Consider the following 22,720-nt stretch of genomic DNA (forward strand, 5'->3'; position numbering starts at 1 on the left):
CGGCCGCAACGTATACATACCATACACCATCCCCCCGAAGCGGGGATTTCCGGGGTCGGTGCAATTCTCGGTGATGGCTCGAGAATGCGAATCCTCCTCAGGTGGGTGGTGTATACGTCGATGATTTAGTTGGAGCGTTAACTAGGTAACGCCCGCGCCTAGTGGAGTACGTAAATCTTCGGCACCGGCAACGGAGGGCCCCTCACGTGTATATGTATATGTATGTACCCACGTGGAGTTAGTTTCCTCTTTCTCTTTGTTGTATCCCACCGTGTGTTGTAACGCGCTGCGGAAGGAAAGACAGCGGGCAAAGGAAAGGGAGAGGTGGATTTAGCGCGAGCCGGCGTCGACGACTCCGCTCAGAAACCGCGGAGTTCGAGTTAAATGGTTTATGCAAGAACGAGCCCGGGCGGTAATGAAGTTCTCTCGCTCTCCTCCTCCCTTCCCCCCCGTGGCTTTATTGTACGTAACAGAGAAAGAGTGAGGCTTTACCCACTTGTATATATATATATGTACACTCTTAGGAGGGGGAGGAGGGAAATAATCGACGCCTCGATTTATCGTGGTCGCCGAGGGTTAATACTCCGTGTTGCGTGTACGCTCCATTGGCACGCGGAGAGAGGAAGCGCGCCCTCGAAATTTACGGCTGGTGTAATATTCGCGTAGGTACTTGCCAACATCAAAAGACTTGAAGTCGACCACGAGAGGGTGATTGATCAAGGTGTGCACGTGATTTTTTCCGATTACCTCTACATGTTTGTTGTGCTGCTCGCCACTGTCGATCTATTATATATATATACGCCGTATAGTGATTGGAGGAGGGAGACAGCGTGGTAATACATAGCTTCGGTCAATGAGACATGGGTCTTGGAAGGAAGGATTCGTCGCTGCTTCTGTCCCTTAGCTCTTACTTTTCGCGTTTAATTAGTTCTGGAGGACAAGAGAGACGAAGAGCGAAGAGATACGCCGGGACGATCAATTATTTCGCGTTAATTCAACGAACGGGCGCCTCCTCGTTAATTGCGAGCGGGAGAACGAACGATGCACTTGGCTCTCCTTATACGCGTGTATATATCTTTCCTTCGCTTTCGAGATGGCGTTTGATTAATTTAGCGAGAGCTATCTTTTTCCATCGTTTTGTCCTCCCTCTGTGCATTATACGAGCTGTACCGTTCGCCGTTCGATCGAAGCTCGACTCATTAACGCGTTCAATCAGGACTGTAAGTCGATGAGAGCCAGACTCGGGTATAAATATCGATCGTCCATGCGTGCTAAAGGAGGGACAACAGCGAAGATTATCGAGAGTCACGCGTAGCTCGACACCTCCTTTCCTTAAATCGAAGCGTTAAATCAAACGAACGCGCGTCCCTTCTCCATCCACGAGCGTCTTAATTGCAGCATCGGCAACCCCCAGTGTTGCAGGTACATATATTCGCAAACTTGATGCGTATCTCGAGAAATTGACGAGCCTTTTCGAGGGGAACAAACGAAGAGTAATATACAATTGGGGGGGGGGACATCTGGTCATGAGGTCTGTAATGGTCGGACATTGCAATAGCCACGCCATGAATACACCATCACCGGAAAGACGCACAAACGCCACCTCGTAAATGGATTATTACTTGATTTAGCCTTTTTTTTTCTTCTCCTTAATTTCGCTCTATCCTACAGTATATGTATACTATGCGACTCCTTCGATCGATTCTCATGTATACGCGTCCCCTGTTTTATTTATTTTTTTTCTCAGCCACCCCTGGGGCAATCTTCCCTCAAGAACCGAAGGAGGAAAAAGGGAGGCGCGAGAAAATGAGTGCTCCTACATCGAATTATTCCGGCCGGCTCGAGCGCGCGTAATCACGTAATTAGGCGCGTTAAGAGGAAAGCCTATATACATGACACCACAGTATGGGGGGGACGGATGCCGCTATCTGCTTTAATTTGCCGAAATTCCTCGGGAGGGGGACTGTGTATTAGCTGGCTCGACCGCGGGCGCAGACGATCGAAGCTTGTGTACACGCGAGGGCTACCTGCATCGTTGCACGGACCGTAAGAGAGGGGGGGGGAGGTTCGGTGCCATTAGCGAAATTGCGCTCTCGTCCTCTCGTTTGCTCGAGAAAGTTCCCTCCTGTGCTCTCGGGGATTTTTTTTTCTGCTCCCTGCCCTCTTGTTTCCACCCTCGTTTTTTAACTCTCCCGCGGACTGTTTACGCACTCGCGTAGGCGTGCAGGATTTTTTTTTCCTCGTACCATTTTTTTTATGGAAAATTTGCTGATTCATGCACGTGGCGATGAATCCGGAGGCAAGCGAAACGAGTCTGGAGAAGATGGAAGTGCGTTTTGTAGATCGTGGAAACATAAAATTTCAACATTGTGCGTAATAGCATTGTCAAGCATAGCATTTCGCTGGTATATAGAAGGCAATGTCCTCCTCCACCTTTCGAGCGCCCTTTTTCTCCGTCGATGATAGATACGCGTAGCGCAGGGGTATAAATACCGCGTCCGCGAAATTGATAAGCCGGAACAATGTAAAACGCGCACTGTCAGCCAACTGGATAATTCGAGGTGTTTTATGGGACCGGAATAGAAAGCGGAAACGCGGGGCTCGCCCCGTTGTCTGAAAATAAACGCATAAATAAACATCCAGCAACAATAAACCAATGAAATTCATATGCGACCTCCCCCCCCCTACCAAGCTTATTGATCCCCAGCTGGTGCATCATTTATTCCGATGCACGTGGTGTCGATGCATAAAAGGATTCTTCCCAAGTCTCACTGTCTACAAAAGACACACAAATGTACTTGAGCTCGGATAGTTCGGCAAAAGGTGAAAGCTGTCCCGCGCATCGGAAGTAAACGCGTGGAACATGCATCCGACAGTCGGTGAAAATTCACGTGTCACATATACATATATACATGCGCGCGCGTACACGAGCGGATAAGGCGGCTTTCCAAGCTGCGCCCCTGTCAATATTTCACGCCAGATAAGCCTCATTGCGATAAAGAAGGCTGCAGCCGTCGCGTTGAACAGGGATGGGAGGACTACTTCGCATTGTACAGTACGCACGTGTAATACCTGGTGGCGCGTGGAAGCGCGTCCCTCGTGTAGGTGGCGGGCCAAGGGGTGCCGATAGACGTATACTTTCCATTCGTGGAAATCTGTGGTACGCCGGTCGCGATAGCCCGCAGGGACCAGCTGAAAAATTAGAGAGGATCCCGGAGCCCTTATCCGAGCTAAGCTGACGCGTCGGGGGGGCGTAAATAGATTGGGACGACGGAGGAGGATTTAGATAAGCTTTCGCTCGAAAGGTGCGCTAATGCGCACTACACTCGATGGTTTGTTTTTTATTCCTTCAAACTTGAAAACACGTGGCTTATTAAAATTTCCCAGTGTGTCTTTTCAATTAGTCGATCTCAGGGCGATAAATACAAACTCACGCGTGCACGGGGAAGCTCGTAAATTAGCCGGTGGTTTAAGCGAGCGCGAGTCGTGCTCCTTCCTTTTGCCAAGCCCGTCATCGCTTTTCAAACATTTTTTTTTTTTTTGCCTTGTTACACACGCACGCGTGTACACTTGGATGTATTTCATTGCGAGCCGAGGCCGTAATTTACAATTTTAATTACCGAGCAGTGCGAAATCGCGCGTTGGATCTGCAACGAAAATGAAAAAAAGGAAAAAAGGAGGAGGCAAACATCATAAACCACATCGGAGATAACGCTTTTCTTCCTAGCGTCTTGTATTTAAAACCTACACGTATTATATACATCACGGAGTTAAGGCTCGGCGCGAGTATATCGGGTTTCATCCTCTCACCATTTTTTCACGCTTCCCGCACGAAAGCCCCCACCGACCGCACTCGGAAGATTCGTATCGACGGCCGTGTTTTCTTTCGATACTCAGATCGAAGTGGTACAAAAACGAAATGATGATGGCGAAATCAAAAAGGCACCACCTGCTGAAGAAGCTGTATGGTTTATACACCGATTATCCGAGATGAAGTTTCCATTACCAACTTTCGAAACGAAACGTCGTAGGTTTACGTGTTACAAAGCTGATGTGTAAATTCAGCACATTAGGAGACAAACGTGACAGCGGCGAGACAAGAGAGACAACGATCTACAGGCAGTAAAAATCGTCGGTGGTCATTAAACGTACGGATCGATCGGAGGTGCGGTTACATTAGTAGCGCGTGTTTGTATGTGTGTGTGTGTACGGATACGGGTACGGGTCTCCGAGAGAACGGAAGAGAAAAGCACGATCGCAGCTTACCGAGAGACAATAAAATCCTGTCGTACACGAGTATCGTGTTATATACGGGCGGTGAGAGAAGAAAGTGACGAGGGGGGTATGGGAGCATCGGCAGGCAGGCTACACACGTAAGCCAATAAAATATCCAAACGCGTATGCACGTATATATATATATATATATAATGTTTTATATTTATAACAATAGATACGAGAAAAATAAACTAATATTTGTTACTCTGAAAAAAGTAGAGTTTATTTAATAATTATTATACAATATTTACAATATTTACAGCGTAATTTTACCTGAAAAAAGTAGAGGAACGAAAATATAAGTCTATTATCTCTATTGTATTTTATATTTTACACTGAAGACTGTAATTTTATATTTCACTTGCTTCTTGATCCTTATTTGTTCGCACTACCTTTCTCTCTGAGTTTATATCTGTTACTACTCCTTTTCCTCTCTCTTCTCTATTGTTTCACTTCTTACCTTCAATATCCTTACCCCCTCTATTAATCACCTATCAAAGGACACGCTTTATTTGTATTTAAAGAGAGTATACTTTCTTTACATATATATATGTACGTGCACAATAGATTTAATGATTCGCGTCTATCATATACATATATACGTACAATATGATAGTTAACCATCGTCGGAAAGTTATATGACGGTGTATGTATTGGTATGTACACGAGAGGCATAGATTGCCGTTGTTGTCTGTACACGCAGTTACGACAGTAGCGTGAGAAGGAGGGAAAATAAGTGCAGGGATACAGGATCGTGAAGTGCCTGCGTGTATTAAACGGGAGATCCGAAAGAACGAGGACGAAGAAAAGAAGAAGAGGAGCCAAGTGCACGCCACGCGTCCCGAAACCGGCAGCCCCCGATGTGTCTCACGACTCTCCTCTCTCCGAGATGTCCCATAGTTCCTCGCGTCGCGAGAGACTGTCACGTACAGGCCGCGCCGAGGCTTCACCCCCCGCGTTAGCCGCCATAACCGTGGCACGAGAAGGGAGATGCAATTTCCGCTATTTTTACCCGAAAAGCTTCTTAGGACGTCCTCGCGGCACGTTCCTCAAATATAAACCCCTCGCTCTATCTCTCTCTTGCTTATTTAGCCCGGAACTTGTATACGCCTAGACGCGTGCGCGCGTGTTGCTCCTTCCTTGCGTTTTTTTCCCCTATTTCTCGCTCGAGGGGCTCTCTAAATCTCCGTGGGTGTGCGCAACTCTTTTTTTTTTTTTTTTTTTTTTTTTCTTCACTACTACTCCGCGTGCTCCCGTTTGCGAGATGATCTAATTTGTTGATAATCTTGGACCCTCGCTCTTTATTTCGCACGGGGATTTGGCGGATGAAGCTGTTTCTGGGCTTTTTAAGCTCGCGTGTCTTAATTCGCTTGGCGTGCGCTTAAGGCGACTCCGAGGAAGGGAATTAAATACGGATCCCGCGTATATTTCGGGATTAAACCTTTTTTCCTTTTTTTTTTCTCTCTCTTGCGCAGGGCCGATTTTTGCGTAACGGTGTCTGATTTGGATGCGTTAATGTGTTTTCGATGTAGTCACACAATGCTTGTACTTTATTTTGAACAAGTCAACAATTAGTTTTATCGACATTCAAACAGATGTACCCGACCTATCTTTGGTGCAATAATCTCTTAATCACTGACACCATCATACGATCATAGTTATGATTCTGTGTATGAGATTTTCTGTATAGTCAATAGATTCGTCTACACGATTGGTGGAGATGGTAGAGAGACAGGCTTGTAGCTTATATGTTTCAAGTCTCGAGTATATACATACTCTTGCCACATGATACTTGTAGAGGGTCCGAGCAACGCTGGGTGAAATATCACGAATGACACAAATGTATTAATTATGTAAGCAGTTAGTAGGTTGTAGATGGATACATTTTTTTCCAATAAAATAATTTACATTTTTTAATCTTCGTTGAACCATCTGGAAAATCACAGATGCAACAAATTAAAAGTCGATAAAAATGCTCTTTGATCGAATTTATTACCATTTGTCCTCACTTTATGGGTTTTATTTCAGTCACGATTCTCTTCCACCTTGGTCCATTCGATCGTATTTTTTTCTTCGTCAACTGTGCGTAGGTATATAGGGTGTTCACCTCAGCCTCATAATTTTGGCTCAGAAAATTAATTTAAATGGAAATTTTTTTCCTGCATCTTGATTTTCTCGTCTACTACACCGGAACTCTGTTATTTTCCAGTCCCATCAACTTTGCAACCTAGTCTCCTCCCCGAAACTTTTATTAAGCCCTCGGAAAGTCTCTCCTCGATGCTTCTGCTCCTTAAAATTGAAAAAATTTTCCCGATTTCCGCAGCAGTTGCACCAAAATGTCAAAATCCCTTCAACGGAGCACCAAAACCAAACCCTCCGTCGTAAGTGTGCGACTCGCTATCTCGACACCTTGAGAAAAAAAAAAAAAAAACTCCTCGAGTCTATTTCGAGGAGAACAAGCCGCAGTAGCAGCGGGGGCTAAAGGCTTGAGGTCCCGTGCGTGTCCTCCTCCTCCTCCTCCTCCCTACACCCGAAAAAGGTCGTGTATGCATTATATATGTATGCCAAGGGGAGTGCAGCCAAGTGCGCGTGTGTCACGTTGTGCATAATGCATGCGCTGGCCGCAGGCACACCGCTGGAGTGGCATGTACATATATGTGTACACTCGTACACAAGTATATATACAACATGCGCAAGAGAAGCGGCTCGCGTGGCAGTGCCGAGAGGGATGCAGTATATTATATACATCCACCGGTTCGCATTATCATTAAGCTTATGCTCGGCGTATATGTTTTACACACGTAACGCGCGGCTATTACTCGCTGTACGGCATCGCCTCCTCATCCTCCCGCCCCGTCATACCACCGACTGCCTCGCGGAGTCTGTTATAACGTACAAGACACCGCGGGCTCACCGGGAGTCCGTGTCCATTCGCCATCTGAGAGTTATCCTTGTTTCTCCCCCCCTCTTTTCCGGTGCTGTATACGTATGTGTATATGCACTCGCGTGCTCAATCGTACGCGATGAGTCCGCGAGTTTCGCCGAGCCGTGGATAATGACCGTACACGCGACGTCGCGCCGCGAAATCATGCCGAAGAAAGGAGGAGGAGAGATCGGCTCCGGGGTGTATGTTGCGTCGATGCTGTGCGTGCGAGGAGAGATTCTTTCGAGCACAGCTGCGTGATGAAGGAAGATCTGCCACGCACGAGGGAGTAGAGTTTTTTTTCTTTTTTTTTCTTTTTTTCGTGTAATTTTGATAGATTCGATAGGGGAATATCATGCTTTTGATTACGGCTTTGGTTTCATAGAGATACGGAGGTACTCTGTGTATATTGATCAGGCGATAGGACGAAAGTTTTGATCGGTTTTGATGCTGAACGAATTTTTACTTTTGTATAGGGTCGTATGTACGAAAGAGCAAAGGTAGCATTACTGTACCTACTGTACGAAAAAACATTTGAATGATTTTTATGCACATTTTTAATTTTTCAAAGAAACTATTTTCATAAGTAATGTCTCTGTAAAACAAAAGTAGGACGAAGACTTTAAAACAGTTCATTTTTCATTTCAGGAGGCATATTCGAGTGATTCGGCGCAATTCAGCTTCCTCTAGTACTCTCAGTAGTTCGATGAAAGGTAAAAAAAGTTTCTTCTGTACACCTTAAAATTTTAGGAAATTGTTTTCAGTCACGATAGGAGTGCCCGTATTTTTGTCACAAAAAGAGAAAGTAGGGTGTGAAAGTAATTAAAAGCAGAATTAGTTCTATGTTATCTGCATTTGTTTAGGTATATTTGTGTAATCAGAGTTTTTGAACCAACTCAAGTACCGATCATCCAAACCAACTTGAAAACTTTAAAGGTAACAATGAAAAAAATGTAATTTTTGAAGAAACAATATAACTTGAATATTAAAATTAGCTCCTAGACGTACTTCAATGAAGGGTCGATACTTTTCGTTTGATTTACAACATATTGAACACTTCGTGCATGTAACTCAATCTCCGAACAGCTAAATGTCTTATCGAGGAACATATTTTTTTTTTTTCCAAAGAGGGGCGGGGCTATTCAATTATATCCGAAGATCATTGCTTCGTAATTACAATTAGCAGTTCAAAGGACCTTAATGGCATTTACAGCCAATAAAATTCGAGCGCTCGCTCACTCGGGAGATAAAGTTTATTCGTATAATTCACTCGTGGCGCGGCGTACATACATATATACCCGGGAATTCGAGATCACTGGAGTATATCGTAAAATCAGATTATGGAGGATTCATTGAAAGTTAGCGTTCAACTTCCCGAAGAAATTGAAATATGAATGTGGCTTAAGCCGCCAGGGCCATTATCATCCGCCCGGCATTACATGAATCTAATGAATTGCTCGCGCCTCTTAAATTCCAATGAACGCCGTGGCGCGCTGGACGGCGACGCGAAAAATCTGATAAATTGCCGCATCCTCGCGTCGTAAAACCGCTCTGATTGTACTTTATTACGTGAAATTAAAGCGTACCATGCACGTATCCTGTGACCCAAATGTTAAATATGGAACTTCAAAAAAAAAAAAAAAAAAAAAAAACACTCTCGATAGCTAAAAAAAACAACATAATTGCAAAGCTAATTAAAAACAGCATCGTGATCACCCAATATTCGATCATTGCGATGTTTCACCGCGGCTCAAGTTACGCCAAGATTCTCATACGGAACGTAGTAACACGAGCCGTGGTATTAGCAGCAGCAGCTATTACGATTCAAGTCGCAGACACTCGTCTTAGTCGAGGCTAAATTTCCTCAAGCAGCTCGAGGCTCACGGAGAAGAAGAGGAGGAGGAAGAAAAAGGAGGGCCGACCGATATACGACAAATTGCTCGGCGCGATCGCATTTGCCGTATAGCCGGGCGCGTCTCTCGAGCGAGAAAAACGAATGCAAGTGACTTTAAGGGACGCCGGTGCGCTTAATCCACGTCGCACACGTTCGTACCGCACCACGCTGTGTCTAATCAAGTTATGCGCCCAGTCGCGGATCATTACGCCGGGGCGTTACACCGACGCTGGCTACTGTCGAGCCTGCGCCTTTGCCAAACGGAGGATAACCACATGTGGCGGTGCGCCGATGGTACTTTTATCTTTTTCGATGCGTGCAAGCTCTCCCGGCTATTTTCGGCGTCCTCTCGCCTCCTCTGTGTCTGCATATACGTATACACGTCGCGCAGCTTTCGCCGTTCGCCGGTGCAGGGAACAATAAAAGGATTTTCATGCTTTTTACTTGCATTCGGTGATTTCTGCTTTGTCCTCGCGCACGATTGGCTTTTCGGGCTTTTTGAGAGCCAAAGTGCGCGTGAGAGAGAGAAAGAGAGGTCGTTTAACGGGGATTACTTTGAAGTGCGGGCGCACTGTGGGGGGAAAAAGCGATCGTTAAGCGGTGGCCGCCGCGGGAATGAGAATAGCTGGAACTAATTACGGGGTGAAAGGTGGCAGAGAACCGCTTCGGCTGCTGCTGCTGTATAATGTTATACCGTGCCGAGGCACGCCTCGGTCTTAAGGTTACACCGTTCGCACTTGAAAGTAGCGTGTTGAGTCGCCGTTAATGATCAAAAAGCACGTGTATGTGCGTGTTCGTATGTACATATTATGTCCCGTGTGCCTCTCTCGTTATCTGATAAATCGCTTAGGGCTGTAAGTAATGTGGCTGTGCGAGGGTGATGGTGCGGTCACTGATGTATCTGCGATGCAAGGTGTGGTTTTAATTTTAATATATTTACGTGTAAGAAAAATTCTATAAAAATTGTAGCTTTTTTCCAAGGATCAATGAAAGACAATGCATTTCCGCGGGCAATTGTATAATCTATTCAGTTATTTTTTGTAATTTTGACATAAAAAAAAAAAAGTTAAATTTTTCAAAAATACAAACGTATTATACTTCAATCATTTGAAATTGCCACAATTTTTCAATCTATGCGTGTAAGCTATACACCAAATGCCATTGAACTCATACTAAAGATACATACGATATAGTGCAATTTAGACCAACATTATACCATCAATATTGTTAAATTATTGCATGAAAAGCCCATTACAAAAAGAAACTGTAACCACAGTGCAATAGAAGGTAAGTGAGACGTGATGCTACGTGATGACAGACACCATCAATCCTAATATTCTAGCTTAGGCGCAAGAGCTTTGCTAAAACCTATACCGCTGTTGATCGAATTGGATACACAAAGTGGGTCTTTAAAGAGGGACTTTAATTTTTACATTTTTTCCTGCTCCTCTAGGTGATGTAGATAAAAAAACTGTAAAATATATTCAGAAATACAACGAAAACTGCGAAGAACTTAGGAAATCCTGGGCTTGCCTAGAAATAAATTTTTTAAGGACATTAAAGTTTGAAGTAGAAAAACGAAAAGCTGTGTCCTTTTATCGTGGAGGGTAGTCCAAGTCCAGCACTGAACGAATACAGCTAAAGATAAAAAAATGGAATAGCATAGAAGCTCCAAAATGTCTAATTTTTTAATAATACAGTTTTCACACGCAGAACGACAATCAAGTGAGCAAATAAAAGTCAACGGTACCAACAGAAACAAGGTATCAAAGTCATGAAGAAATATAGAACAGACACTTCAAATGTACTATATCTTAAAGCACACACATGGTGGTGCTAAAAAATAGGATACTTCATGGGGTGTGGATCAATGGGGGTCCCATGGACAAGCTTACAAAGACTACCCGTAAAGAGGGGTCTCCTAGCTAAAATTGTAGTGACTAGTGATCAATACCTTAATTACTTTGCTAAATCCCCCAACATTTTTTTCATCCCAACATGTACGGATAATAACAATATTGAGCATGCGAGTCAATCACGCAGCCATAAATTAACTAAACGGTTTTAGTAGATTTTACCAGTAGGTGTAAGACTTCAGAAAACGGTAAATATCGTGTAGAATACTAAAAATTTCAGTGTGTAGACATGTTTCCGTTTTATCATGGCCTAAACGTATATAGGATAAACAAAAATAATGCTAATCATTCTGGTCCGGGTGAAAAGAGGATCCTTTGAAGTGAGGTAAGGACTAAAGCTTCGGTACTACATGCGGTAGAAAAACATGTTAGATAGTAACCGTGACTGGACAGATGGAATGACTGCAAGTATCAATCTAAGTTTTTGTAGCAGTGAAATCAGAAATCATGATAGCCTTGAATACACTTTTGGGAATTTCACTCTTGAATACAATTATAAAAGTAGGTGGTTGCTCTTTGGAAATATCGAAGGGGAGGTCCGTCGAATCTGACTTCAACAGATCGTTCTAGGCTGAACTTAGCTGTGAAGAAAATCTGAAGGATATGAGTCATCGGCCAAATAAAAAAGATATTAACTAGTACACTGACAAAAGTCAAATAGTTATGGTAAAATATCATTGATTTTGTTTGAAAAAGTAGACAAACATTTTTTGATGTGGACATTTATTTCTGTAGGTACACATCTAATCAAATTAAGTGTTTTTGTAGGTTCATTAAACTATCAATAAAATGCATGGAAAATTTTGTTTTCTTTGCAAAATAACTATAAATATTGAGTAAGTAAGTATATGTATTTAGTCATAAGCAATAAATACAGTCATTTATTATAGTTCATCCATGTATAATATGTAAGTTGACTGAATTAAATTTTAAAATATAAGATTTCTAAACTTTATAGTTATCGGCATTCGAGATTGGAAAACTGACCGCTGATAGCTTATGTTTGATAACATAGTAGCTTAAATGATAAACCGAGCCATATTGTCATCAAAATTGTTATCTTCTCCTTTAAAGTAGGGAGCCCAAGAGTGGAATGTAATATTCAGTACGAAGAGTACAATACTCGATGTCACTTCTTTAAATCCAGTCTTATTACGGTCAAAGACTACTAACTCAAGATTGTAGAAGTTAATGAAACGTTCATTAAGTTCGACCCAACTTTAATTATTCGATCGATCATTAAATAACTATTAAAAACTTTTTACTTAACTTTTACACGTTTGGGTGTATGTTACATACTATCCTGTGCTTAACTTTTGCTCTTTTTAACTGTGATCTACCTCAAGAACTTGTTAACTCACCTATTCCCACTGTCAGCTTAATTTTGTCCAGCTCTTGTTCTCAATTTGTTTTCATATACGTGACCGCTTTTTAAATTTAGTATAATATCAATTTTACACTTTTTTCGCTCGACGTATTTTGTTTTCTTTTTATTTATTATTATTGTTATTTTTTTTGTTTTGTTTTTTTTTGTTTTTTTCTTTTTGCTTTTGATCTGTTTATGCGTTTTTTCTACCAATTTATTATTTCTAAGTGTTTTGTATGTTATTATTTTTTATCAATTGTTCTTATTGCGTATGTTATTTATATCTCAATTTACTCATGTGATCTGAGCTCCAATCTATAGCTATGCTATTATTTCAAGCTACCTGTACTGTTTGTAAATATGTTGTCTTGTACTATATAGGGCCCCTGAGCCCTTAGTACCAAATAAATAATTCAATTCAATTCAATCCAATACTATCGTCGTACAATAATGGCTGAGATCTTAGATTCATAATTTTTTTGGAATTAATACATGCAGTCTTTGGGTTAGTAAGTCAGTTTATTGTTTCAGAGCGCAGAGTTGAATAATACACATTAGATTACAACAAAGACAGAAATTATTTATCCTAGTAGAAAAAGAAAATGCTCAAAAATAATTGATAACATTGAAAAAAAGTCACGCTTTCCAGTACAGTTATTAGTTTTATTTTTACTGATGACATAGTTGTATTAAAATAAGCAATTAGCGTTGAAGAATTTTTGATTGTATGCAACTTGAAAACTGTAATAAAGCGTTTTCGTTTTTTAAGTTGTAGATACTTAACATCTAATTAAAATTAATATTATTTTACTTTGTAACCTGTCCTCAAATTTTGTAAAACAAGGGCGCCCCTTCCTTGTGGACAGACATATGTCTTGCCAGCCAATTGAGCGTTTTAAAAGCACTTGGGCACAACAAACATTTATAGTTACGTTCACCCGTATGGACATGCATGTGTTTCTGGAGACTGCTTTTTATGGTAAAAACTGATGGGCATATCGTGCAGCGATGGAGGTTATTGCCTGTATGGATGCGTGTATGTTGCTTAAGAGTACTAGGCGAGGAATAGTTTTTGCTACACACGCAACAGCGGTAAGGCTTCTCTCGCAGGTGAGTGCGCATATGTATCCTAAGACTGATTTGTTGGGAAAAAACTTTTTGGCACATGGAGCAATGGAAAACTTTGTCATTCGTGTGGCCGAGCATGTGGTTCTGAAGATTTCTACCATGAACGAATATTTTTGAGCACTTGGGGCAACGACAGGGTTGCTCTGCTTCCCTGACGAGCGAATGCCTCCTGAGACTGCTAACGTTGCTCAAGATTTGCTGATATGCGTTACTTGGAAATGAACTACTGCTCGAGTATATTTGCAAGTTGGTTCGGCTTTGCGTAGACATTGGACGATAGTTGTGATGCTCGTTTACGTGGGTGTGGCTGGTATGGTGTGCGGAACTTGGGAATAATCTGCTGCTTGAGTACATTTGCAAGTTGGTTCGGCTTTGCGAGGACATTGGACGATAGTAGTAACGCTGGTTTCCGTGGGTATGGCTGGTATTACGATGGTCATTTAGACGTGGTTCTGATGGCAACGTTGTTCGATGAGAACTATTCCGTTGATGACGCATGTTACTATTGACAAAAAAAACCCGACAATATTTATCTTTTTTTTCTTTTTTTTTTTTTTTTTTTTTGATAATTTTGTTTCTTTAAAGTAATTTTCATTTTTAATACTCTTTGGCAAATATCGTTAATGAAATTATTCAAGAATAATGGAAACTTTATTTCCAGATTCATGAATTTAAGCACAGTAGTATGTTTAACATACACTGAATTTACACAAAACCTTTGAATTTTTGTGTAACAATATCAAGATGATGAGGCAAGATCTTCAGAAGCATTTTTTATCTCTTTGTGTTTTGCCTCAAAGAATGTCTATCTAGTGTATTGATCTTGTTTCAATTAAATCACAATTTTCTCCTGTTAAGCGAATGCTAACAATAGTAGTTTTAACTATCAAAAAAAGGACTCACCTTTGCATTTCTAATAAGAATTTTCGTGATTGATCGTCGTAGAACAATGCATGAAATGGTGTTCGTTCCGACGGTTCCGACGAAACAGTTGTATTTCGTTTTTTTGTCAAATCCATTTCGTCAGTTTCTTGTGTAGACAAGTCAAGTATGGTTTTTTTATGGAAATAAAACTTGTTTACAGTAGTTTGATTAAAAAAATTTTTTGTTGCTTGAGCACTATTCGACTATCAGGTACTCCTTATCAGATTTATTAAGTGTAAGGAAAAAAAAACTAACAAAAAACTTATGCATTTACTTTGCATACAAGACAGAAATAATAACTTTGATAGCCATACTACTTTCCACTTATTTGATTAAAAAAATTTTTTTTATTACATTTTTAAACCCCAGTTTTGTGAACAAACAAAAAAACTTGACCTGCACTGTAAGGCGCACAATAAGCAAATGCTGTTACTGGAGATTCGTGTTGTGACGTTGGAGATAAGAAAGATATCGTTAATAGTAAAATAATCGTTTTTGAACTTTTTTTTTTATATTACTTCAACTTTTAATGGAAAAACACGAATAATTTCTTAGCTTGGTTTAGGCATTTCATCATTAACTGTTTCAAAAGAATTTTCTTACATTGTAAATCATACTTTCTTATACTAAATAGTGTCTTCTGAGAATCAATTAAAATCCATTGTTTGAAAGCTAAATATTTTTCTTCACAAATAATGAAAAGTTGTTAGTTTGCTTCAGAAGTATGTGCTACAAAAAATTCTCAGGTTGATAACTTGATTTCACACGTTTGTAAATCCACAGAACTTTGATGTTTCATTGCACATTTTGTCGTGACTTTACTTATTACAAAAAAAAAAAAAAAAAACACGTCATGCTGTTGACCATTATAATAATTGTTCTAATGAATTTCTGTTTATCTGTATTGAAAAAGGTATGGAAATTTTTTCTGACAACAGCTAAGTGCTTACGTGAGATTCGAGAGTATTTATTATCAGTCACAACTAATATTTCAATGTTCACTTTTCATATATATATATGACGTATTACGTTAGAATGGTAAACTGGATTTATTGCACCATACAGGTACTGACTTTTACTATTTTGACAATATTTTTTCAAGTACTGAGCCGCAGCTTTTATCATAATTTCACGTTTTTACATTCACACAGTAAAAGTTGTTAACCAAGGAAACAATAGGTTACCAAAAGTATAAATAGTCCCGCGGAAAAGCGGAGTAGTACCAGTTTACTATTCCAGCACATTAATTTTTATAATCTTTCCCCCTTGGTATAAAGAATCATAAATCGTAAGCCATTTACACTGGTTGTGATATAAGAAGAGAAAAAAGTCCTGCAAGCACTTGTATTACCGTAAATAATACCTCTGTGCTGAGAAAACTTCTGAAACCAAGGAAAGATTGACGAGCGTAAAATACGTGCGCAGTATTTCATGCCTGGGTGAAAAACAAAGCACATAAAATCTCAAGTGCCACGAAAATCCATTCCCTTCGAAAACCCTTCCATCACGCGGACGCGTCAGCCAGCCAGTCAACCAATGAAAGAACAGGCAAAAAAGCTCAAGCTCGACATTGACGCGCTCCCTCTGTTCTCCCATTTTCCCTCCTCCTCCGGCTCACAGTCAAATACTTCCCAAGCGCATCAATAAAGTTCCGGAGGTGGTTCAAGCACCAGCGGCGCCTCACCATATTCCATCATCTTAACTCGAAAGCTCCGCGCGACAATAATAACTCAGCTCCTGCCACGTATACATATATACACCCCTACGTATACAACAGTTTTCTTTACGCCGGCGGCAACGCCGAGTTAGCTTACAATGCTGCTCGCGCTCGCTCGGGTGGCGATATTAGAGCGCAGCGCTTGATTTATCTCGCCTTAAACCGATAAATTGAGGGGAGCTTAATTGCGAGCTCCCCTTGCCCGACCTCTTTAGCATATAATATATATATATATATATATATATATATATATATATATATATATATATATATATACATCGCAAGGTTGTTTGTTAGTTGCAGTGTGTAGCAAAGGAACTCGGGCGCGAGGACGAGAAGGAAGTTGAAGCGTTGCAGAATCCAAGAGAGAAGCCAAAGCTCGCGATCGTCGAAAGCTCCCGACTTCTCTCTCTGTCTTTCGTTGCTCTTGTGCGGGTATGCCACGGGATATAGGTGCCGTAGGTGGCTAGGAGATAATGTCGATAAGAGTCTGGGCTCGTGTCGGGCCGTAACATAAATCGAGCCGGGCTTTGTTCAACTTTCAGTGGGCCAGTTCGTCGACCCTCTGTCGTCGTTGTCGTTGCCGGCTCCATACCTCTTGCGTACGCCTTTTCCCGAGAAAGAGTAGAGAAGGAAGTTGGCGAACCAGTAGGAAGAGAGAGAGAGAGAGAAGCTATGCACTTTCACAATACAGTGGCACTATCCGTCTACGACGCTTTCGTCGTTGCCTTTATTTCTTCTTCTTCTTCTTCTTCTTCTTCTTCTTCTGGGTTGGCAAAATGGTTGTATGGCTCGGGCACCGGGTGTGCGCACAGTTATTCCGCAGATTTGTGTGGCGATGCTCGAAGAGAAGAGAACGGGCTTGCTTGTCTTATATTAGGGACAATCTACAATGGCTGTGTGTTTATGTAGGTCGGACAAGGGGGGGGGGCGGCGATTTGCTGCGATAATGGATGGTTGGAGTCCTTCCGTTGTATAGGACTCGATAATTTTTCCAAGGCGAAATCTACGACCGAGAGTCGGGCAGCCGTGCACCTATACAGGAAAAGGGAGCTGGTTATTTTCTCTTTTCCTTTGGAGCTAGTTCAGTTTTGGCACGCGCAACAGAGTGTCTATCTTGTTTGTTGCTTTTCTTGACAAGCACCATTTTTTTTTTTTTTTTTTTTTTCATCGACATTCAATATGGGCTCATCAAGGGGTTCGAGCAGCCGTGGAAAAATCGTTAATCATCAACACTTGGGCTTTTGATTCAATACCAGTAAACTTGCACAATAAATGGAGGGGATACAGCGTTTCAATAAGAATTGCGTAAAAATATTTCCAACTTATTCAATGACATTAGGAGTAATTTTTAGGTTACGTAATTGCAATCCCATCGAATTATTTTAACGAGCATTGTTACGCGCTAGAAATGGCCATTCCGCGGCTAATTAGTTTCAATTGCAACACCTCAACAATCCCCCAACTATGTTACTCGGCAAAGTTTATCGTCGCGCATTCCGATGTAAGTAGCAATTATTGCACGAAACCATAAATACTACTCCCAAATTACATCGCACATTTCCGTGAAAATAATATCCTAATGGGATCCTCAAAAAACTACTCGTACCCACCACAGCTTCGTTCTTAATTGCGGTGCTGCTTCTACTCGCTACTTCAACTATAATTCCAAGGAGACCAAAAGAAAAGCTGAAATTCTTTCGCTATAGACACGAGCTCCGTCGCACGGGCATAACAAACCTTCTTGCGGCGGCAGACAGAAACATTTCGTTGTTCCATTTACTTTTTTCGCAGTTACGAGAGAAAAGGACGAGCAGAAGAAGAAGAAGCATAAGGGGGTGGGGGAGTCGAGTTGAAGTGCAGTGCCGCACGAGCTCGGGAGACGCAAAAAAAGAGAAACAAGCGAGGAAAAGTCAGGGAAGAGAGAAGGTACAAAGAGAGGACGTCGGCAGCAACAAGAAGCCGGGCAGCATCACGCTATACGTATATTTATGTACACAAAAGTGCCGTGCCCACGTTATAGACTGACCCTTACGCGCTGGCTCTCGGGGTCCAGAAGAGTCGTGCAGAAGCAGCATCTCGGACTGTGCCTACCTCTCCCTCTCTATCTTTCCGCTCTCAGCCGAAGACAGCGTAACCGAATGGCCGCGAGCCTCCTTCACAAGAAACACGGAGAGCAAGAATATGAGCTGGTAAAAGAAGAAGAGTATATAGGGGCAAACTTTAATCTCGCAATATCACCAGTATGAATACCTATTTATGTTATACAGTCCTTCAAAATTGACGCGAGATCGACCGGAACCCCGAAATTGTTATTGTATACTTACTGCATTATGAACCCATCACTTGTAAAGAGTGCAGGAATCCCCTCGAACGATTCTAAGAGTGTGGAAGAAGGGGCGTCAGTTTTTCGCTGATGGCACATAAAAAGGAAGCCCTATCGATATTAAGGTATTGTCCGATCACCGAGAGCAAGTAAGACGGACGCTTGCGGCTGTTTACCTTTTTTTTTTTTTTTACTACCTTGACTCTCAGTCTCTGACTTTTTCCTCCTGCTCTTTTTAATCTTTTAATCATGTATAAGATGATACACGCGAGGATGCCGGAACGAAAGAGATCGCGGGATGCCTCGCATTTCTTCGCGTGCGGCTCGCGCATTCGTTTCGGTCTCCTTTTTCGAAGAGCACCCCCGGAATGTCATTCTCCGGAGGAAAATATTGCTCTGCGAGTCGCTTGATTTCTCTTTTTTCTCCTCCAATCGTCAAAAAATCTCCGAAAGCTGCGCCCCACCCCTCTGCGGTGGAATCGCGAGCGGCAACTCGTCCCTCGTATTAACGACGGCGTGATTGTGCTCAGAGCGGGGGATTTATTTGGAATGTCGAGCGACGAGACGTGCGTGGATTAACGAACTATCGACGGGCAGAGGATGTTCATTTAAATTTTTGCGACGGAAACGATTGCTTAGTTTTCTTTTTTTTTTTTTTTTTTCTTTTTTTTTCACCCCCTCGAATCCATAGAAAAGTTTGCGCTGTTGTTGCAACTGACAGTATCGATAGTGGAAACAATGGGTGACGAGCGCGAACTTTTCGCCACTTCGTTAAAATTATTTGCCATTTTTCGGCTGGATGATAAAAAAAAGTTTTAATTGAAAACTTTCGGTGAAAAACTGAAGTTGTTTTTATATGTGTGTAATCGTATTTTTATTTTTTATTTCAATGTATGTTTCTCTTTATTCATGAGAGCTTAAAGTTTTTAACGAACTGATTCATTGAGAGTATAAACATCATTTTTGACAATATGTGTCTTATGGTTTACATAAAATGAAATTATTAATCATTTATGGTTTTATGCGTTTTCGTTTTTGTTTTCTTGTAGTGGCAGTATAAATAGTATTTTTTTTACTACCAATTAATTATCATCATTATTTTTATTTGTTTATTTTTTTTTCATTTCAACTTCAGAATTAAAAAAAATAAATGAATTGTATCTTAGCAAACTTAGTGTCCCCTCTCTTTTTGTTATTTCAAAGTTTCAATTTTTCTACCACTTTAAAGTTACTAACAAGAAACTTAATTTTTTGTTTCAGGAAACAATGTCAACCGTGAGGAAAAGTGACTAGGTAAGTTGTTTTTTATGAATATATACTTTTTCGATTGAAGTTCGTTGTTGTTTTGTTTACTTTACGATAATTTTACCTCCTTGCGACAAATATTGCTAGTGCAATAATGCTATTAGGTTATCTGAAATACTCTTAATGCAAAAAATATATACTAGATCTTCGATATCACTAATACTTTTCATGAGACAACGTACCAAATTTGACCCTGAAAACCGCAAATACCAAAACACCACAATACACTCATTTACCCCCCCGCCCCAGACACCCATATTGGCCTAAACATCGCAATCAGATGTATAAGAAACGCATCATGACGACAATACAAAAAGGCCTCGCCTTTGTACGGCCAGCGACAGAGAGAGAGAGCGAGCCCAAAAAGCGCCCACGCAAAGTCATTACTTATGCGGCCCAGCAGTCCGTGCGCCTCGTAAATTTCAAGCCTGACGGATCCAAACTTTATCACGCGGGCAAAGGACAAGAGGTGGAGGGAAGATGGAGGCGCGCGCTCTTTGCACACAAACTGCGCGCTTACACACACACGAGCAAAACCGCGCACGCACTTTCATCCCTGATTACTGGCGCGCGAGCCCAAGTGATTTAAAACGCCGAGATAAAGCGATGATACACACCCCCCCCCCCGCCTCCCGACCCCTAACTTTTCAACGGGAAAATTTCAATTACTCAGCGAAGGGCTCGAGGATGCGTAAGTACACACGGTAAATCATTAGCGAACAGACGCTCGAGAGGAGAACACAGCCCGAGACCGTATATACACTGACAATTATGATATCGTCGTCCGACTATGGGTGGAGCGGTGTATATTTTCGATGTAAATAATTGCCACCCATTGAAACATCATCGGCTGCTGCGTCTGACGGTGTACGGTATATTTATGTATTTATATGGGAGGGAGTTAATTGCCGCAATGCTGCGCTGCTGCTCGATAGTCGCGAATAATTGCACGGATTTTCTGGATGCCCCTTTGTTCCGATGTGCGCGGGACCCGAGGCGGGATCTATTCACCGCGACGTATTCAACGAAGACGACGCGTCCCACGTGTTATATATCGCTGTACGATCTGCCTATGCAATTGCTGTTTATTTTTGGTTCTTGAAGAATTGCTTTTTTTTATTTTGCCCTCGCTGTAATTGGTCCTAACGTATGTGAAACCGTACCTACACTCGTTTCAGCTGAAATATGTGCCGTGTGGCTCTTGCAGCGTGTATTTTCAGCCAATAATTATTCCGTACGGACATTCCCGAGGGAAAAATCCCGATAGTGGGTCCAATCACCGAAACGCAATTAACCATCTGTAAGTACCGATGGTGCGGGCTGCGGGTCGCACGCTATCCCGAAATTAATTACAAATGTAAAAATCCAGCGGTAATTGGAAAGAAAAGGTCTAACGCGCACACGAACCCCATCACGACACAGAGAGACAGAGCCAACGTGGGTGCATAGAGACCCGCGGATGTGCAGTATAATGAGCAAAGACTTAACTTGTCAAAGGACCGTGCCTAATTTACATCGAGTATCGGCAAGTCACCGCGCGATGATCAACGCTACGGTTGGCAATCGCGATATTCCCGCTGCAATAAATCGTACATCTAGCTCGTCATATTCAATAGCGCCCAGTAATTAAGCGCACAATCAAAGTTATTACGACTATTTCTAATTATTTAAAAAAAAAAAAAAAAAAAAAACCCTGGCGAGATTCGCACGAAAATAGTATCGTCCACGGGACCGTAAATCTCCCACAAACCCATAAATATCCCCGTCCATGATAAATTCCTTCGTTAAATCGCGCTAATAGATTCGAATGGTTTCTTTTTCCCGTGAGGAAAAAAAAAAAAAAAAATTACTTGGAACGTGGAAGGATGGCTAGGCTCGCGCTATCGGCTCCATCTTTCAATTAGCCAACAAATACCGCCGAAGCCCGCGGATTTTTCATCGGCCCGTCGGAAAATTCGCTCGCGTGGACGCGAAGTCGTCCTTACATACACACAACTCGGTGGTGTACACCAATGATATTGGCATCTGTTTCTCCCTTGGACGAGTTTTACAGTTATTTACCTATGGGCATGTACACTCAAGCGCGGAAAGATAATCCAAGGCGCATCGGAAACACTGCAGTTGCTCCGATTAATTATTACGAGCATCGTATTTCACGCGAGTGCGCACGCGCGCCCGTAAATCAAGCCGCGGTACGAAAATCCGCGGGCTAGTCGGAAAGCCCGAAGATTCAATCGATTCCCTCCTCCGCTTCTGGCTCGGCGTTTGCTGCCAATCCCCCTCCCGTCGAACCCGGAAATCAGATTTCTTTATTCCTATACAGCAAATTGACGATAAATCAAGCCTCCGTCGCGGTATCCTCCAATGGTCTCGCGTCCCAGCGGGTGTGGGTGTGTGTGCCTCCCCATTAACATCTTCTCCGTATTCTTCTCCTCGGCCCTTGGCGTCGGGGCTGTATAAAAGGGCGGCGAGAGTATACGCGACAGGCCTTTTTTTTCGAATCATACCGGTGCTTTTCGGGCAATAAATTTCGAGCGGGACCCCGGGAATATTTCATCGCGGAGTGTTATTTGTGTAATTGCGACGGAGATTTGTGACGACGCTCTCTCTTATTTCGCCGCGTCCCCGAGGAATATACCCCACAACCGTGGGGGTATTTCAAAGATGAAAACTCAGCGAGGATCAAAGTAGTCGTTGGATTTACAAGGTGTGACAACAACTGGTGTATTTCCCCCGTGAAATCGGTGGATAAACAACAATTTGATTCAACGCTTCGTGTTGCAATGAGATCGCATATGGGAGTGGATATAAACACGCGCTAGCCGTAAAATGGCCCACCGTGAGGTGGACGCGCTGCAGTCCGGTGAAATCGAAGGGCAATCGAAAAAGATGACTGGGTCGTTTCCCCCCTCAATTCCTGTGCTACTATTCGAGCCTTGTAAAGTG

At 42.1% G+C, this 22,720-nt stretch overlaps 1 protein-coding gene across 1 annotated transcript; it reads right to left on the reverse strand.

The window, feature by feature from the left end:
* Nucleotides 1-13,015: 13,015 nt before the first annotated feature.
* On the reverse strand, nt 13,016-14,669 carry LOC149374955 (uncharacterized). The gene is made up of 2 exons (XM_089591503.1): nt 14,406-14,669; nt 13,016-14,004 (listed from the first exon to the last, which is right to left on the reverse strand). The coding sequence occupies exons 1-2, from the start codon at nt 14,519-14,521 to the stop codon at nt 13,200-13,202; spliced, it is 921 nt and encodes a 306-aa protein (XP_089447629.1). The 5' UTR covers nt 14,522-14,669; the 3' UTR covers nt 13,016-13,199.
* Nucleotides 14,670-22,720: the final 8,051 nt, after the last annotated feature.

Source organism: Copidosoma floridanum, unplaced genomic scaffold (genome assembly GCF_036245765.1).
Source record: "Copidosoma floridanum isolate Cflo_tuat_1 unplaced genomic scaffold, Cflo_Japanese_pri ptg000013l, whole genome shotgun sequence".
NCBI lineage: Eukaryota > Metazoa > Arthropoda > Insecta > Hymenoptera > Encyrtidae > Copidosoma > Copidosoma floridanum.

Bases quoted from the DNA above. Each gene is read 5' to 3' on its own strand.
- LOC149374955 (XM_089591503.1), bottom strand. From the start codon at position 14,521: ATGGATTTGACAAAAAAACGAAATACAACTGTTTCGTCGGAACCGTCG. The intron at 14,005-14,405 runs GTGAGTCCTTTT...TTTTGTCAATAG, and splicing joins TTCTTATTAGAAATGCAAAG to TAACATGCGTCATCAACGGA.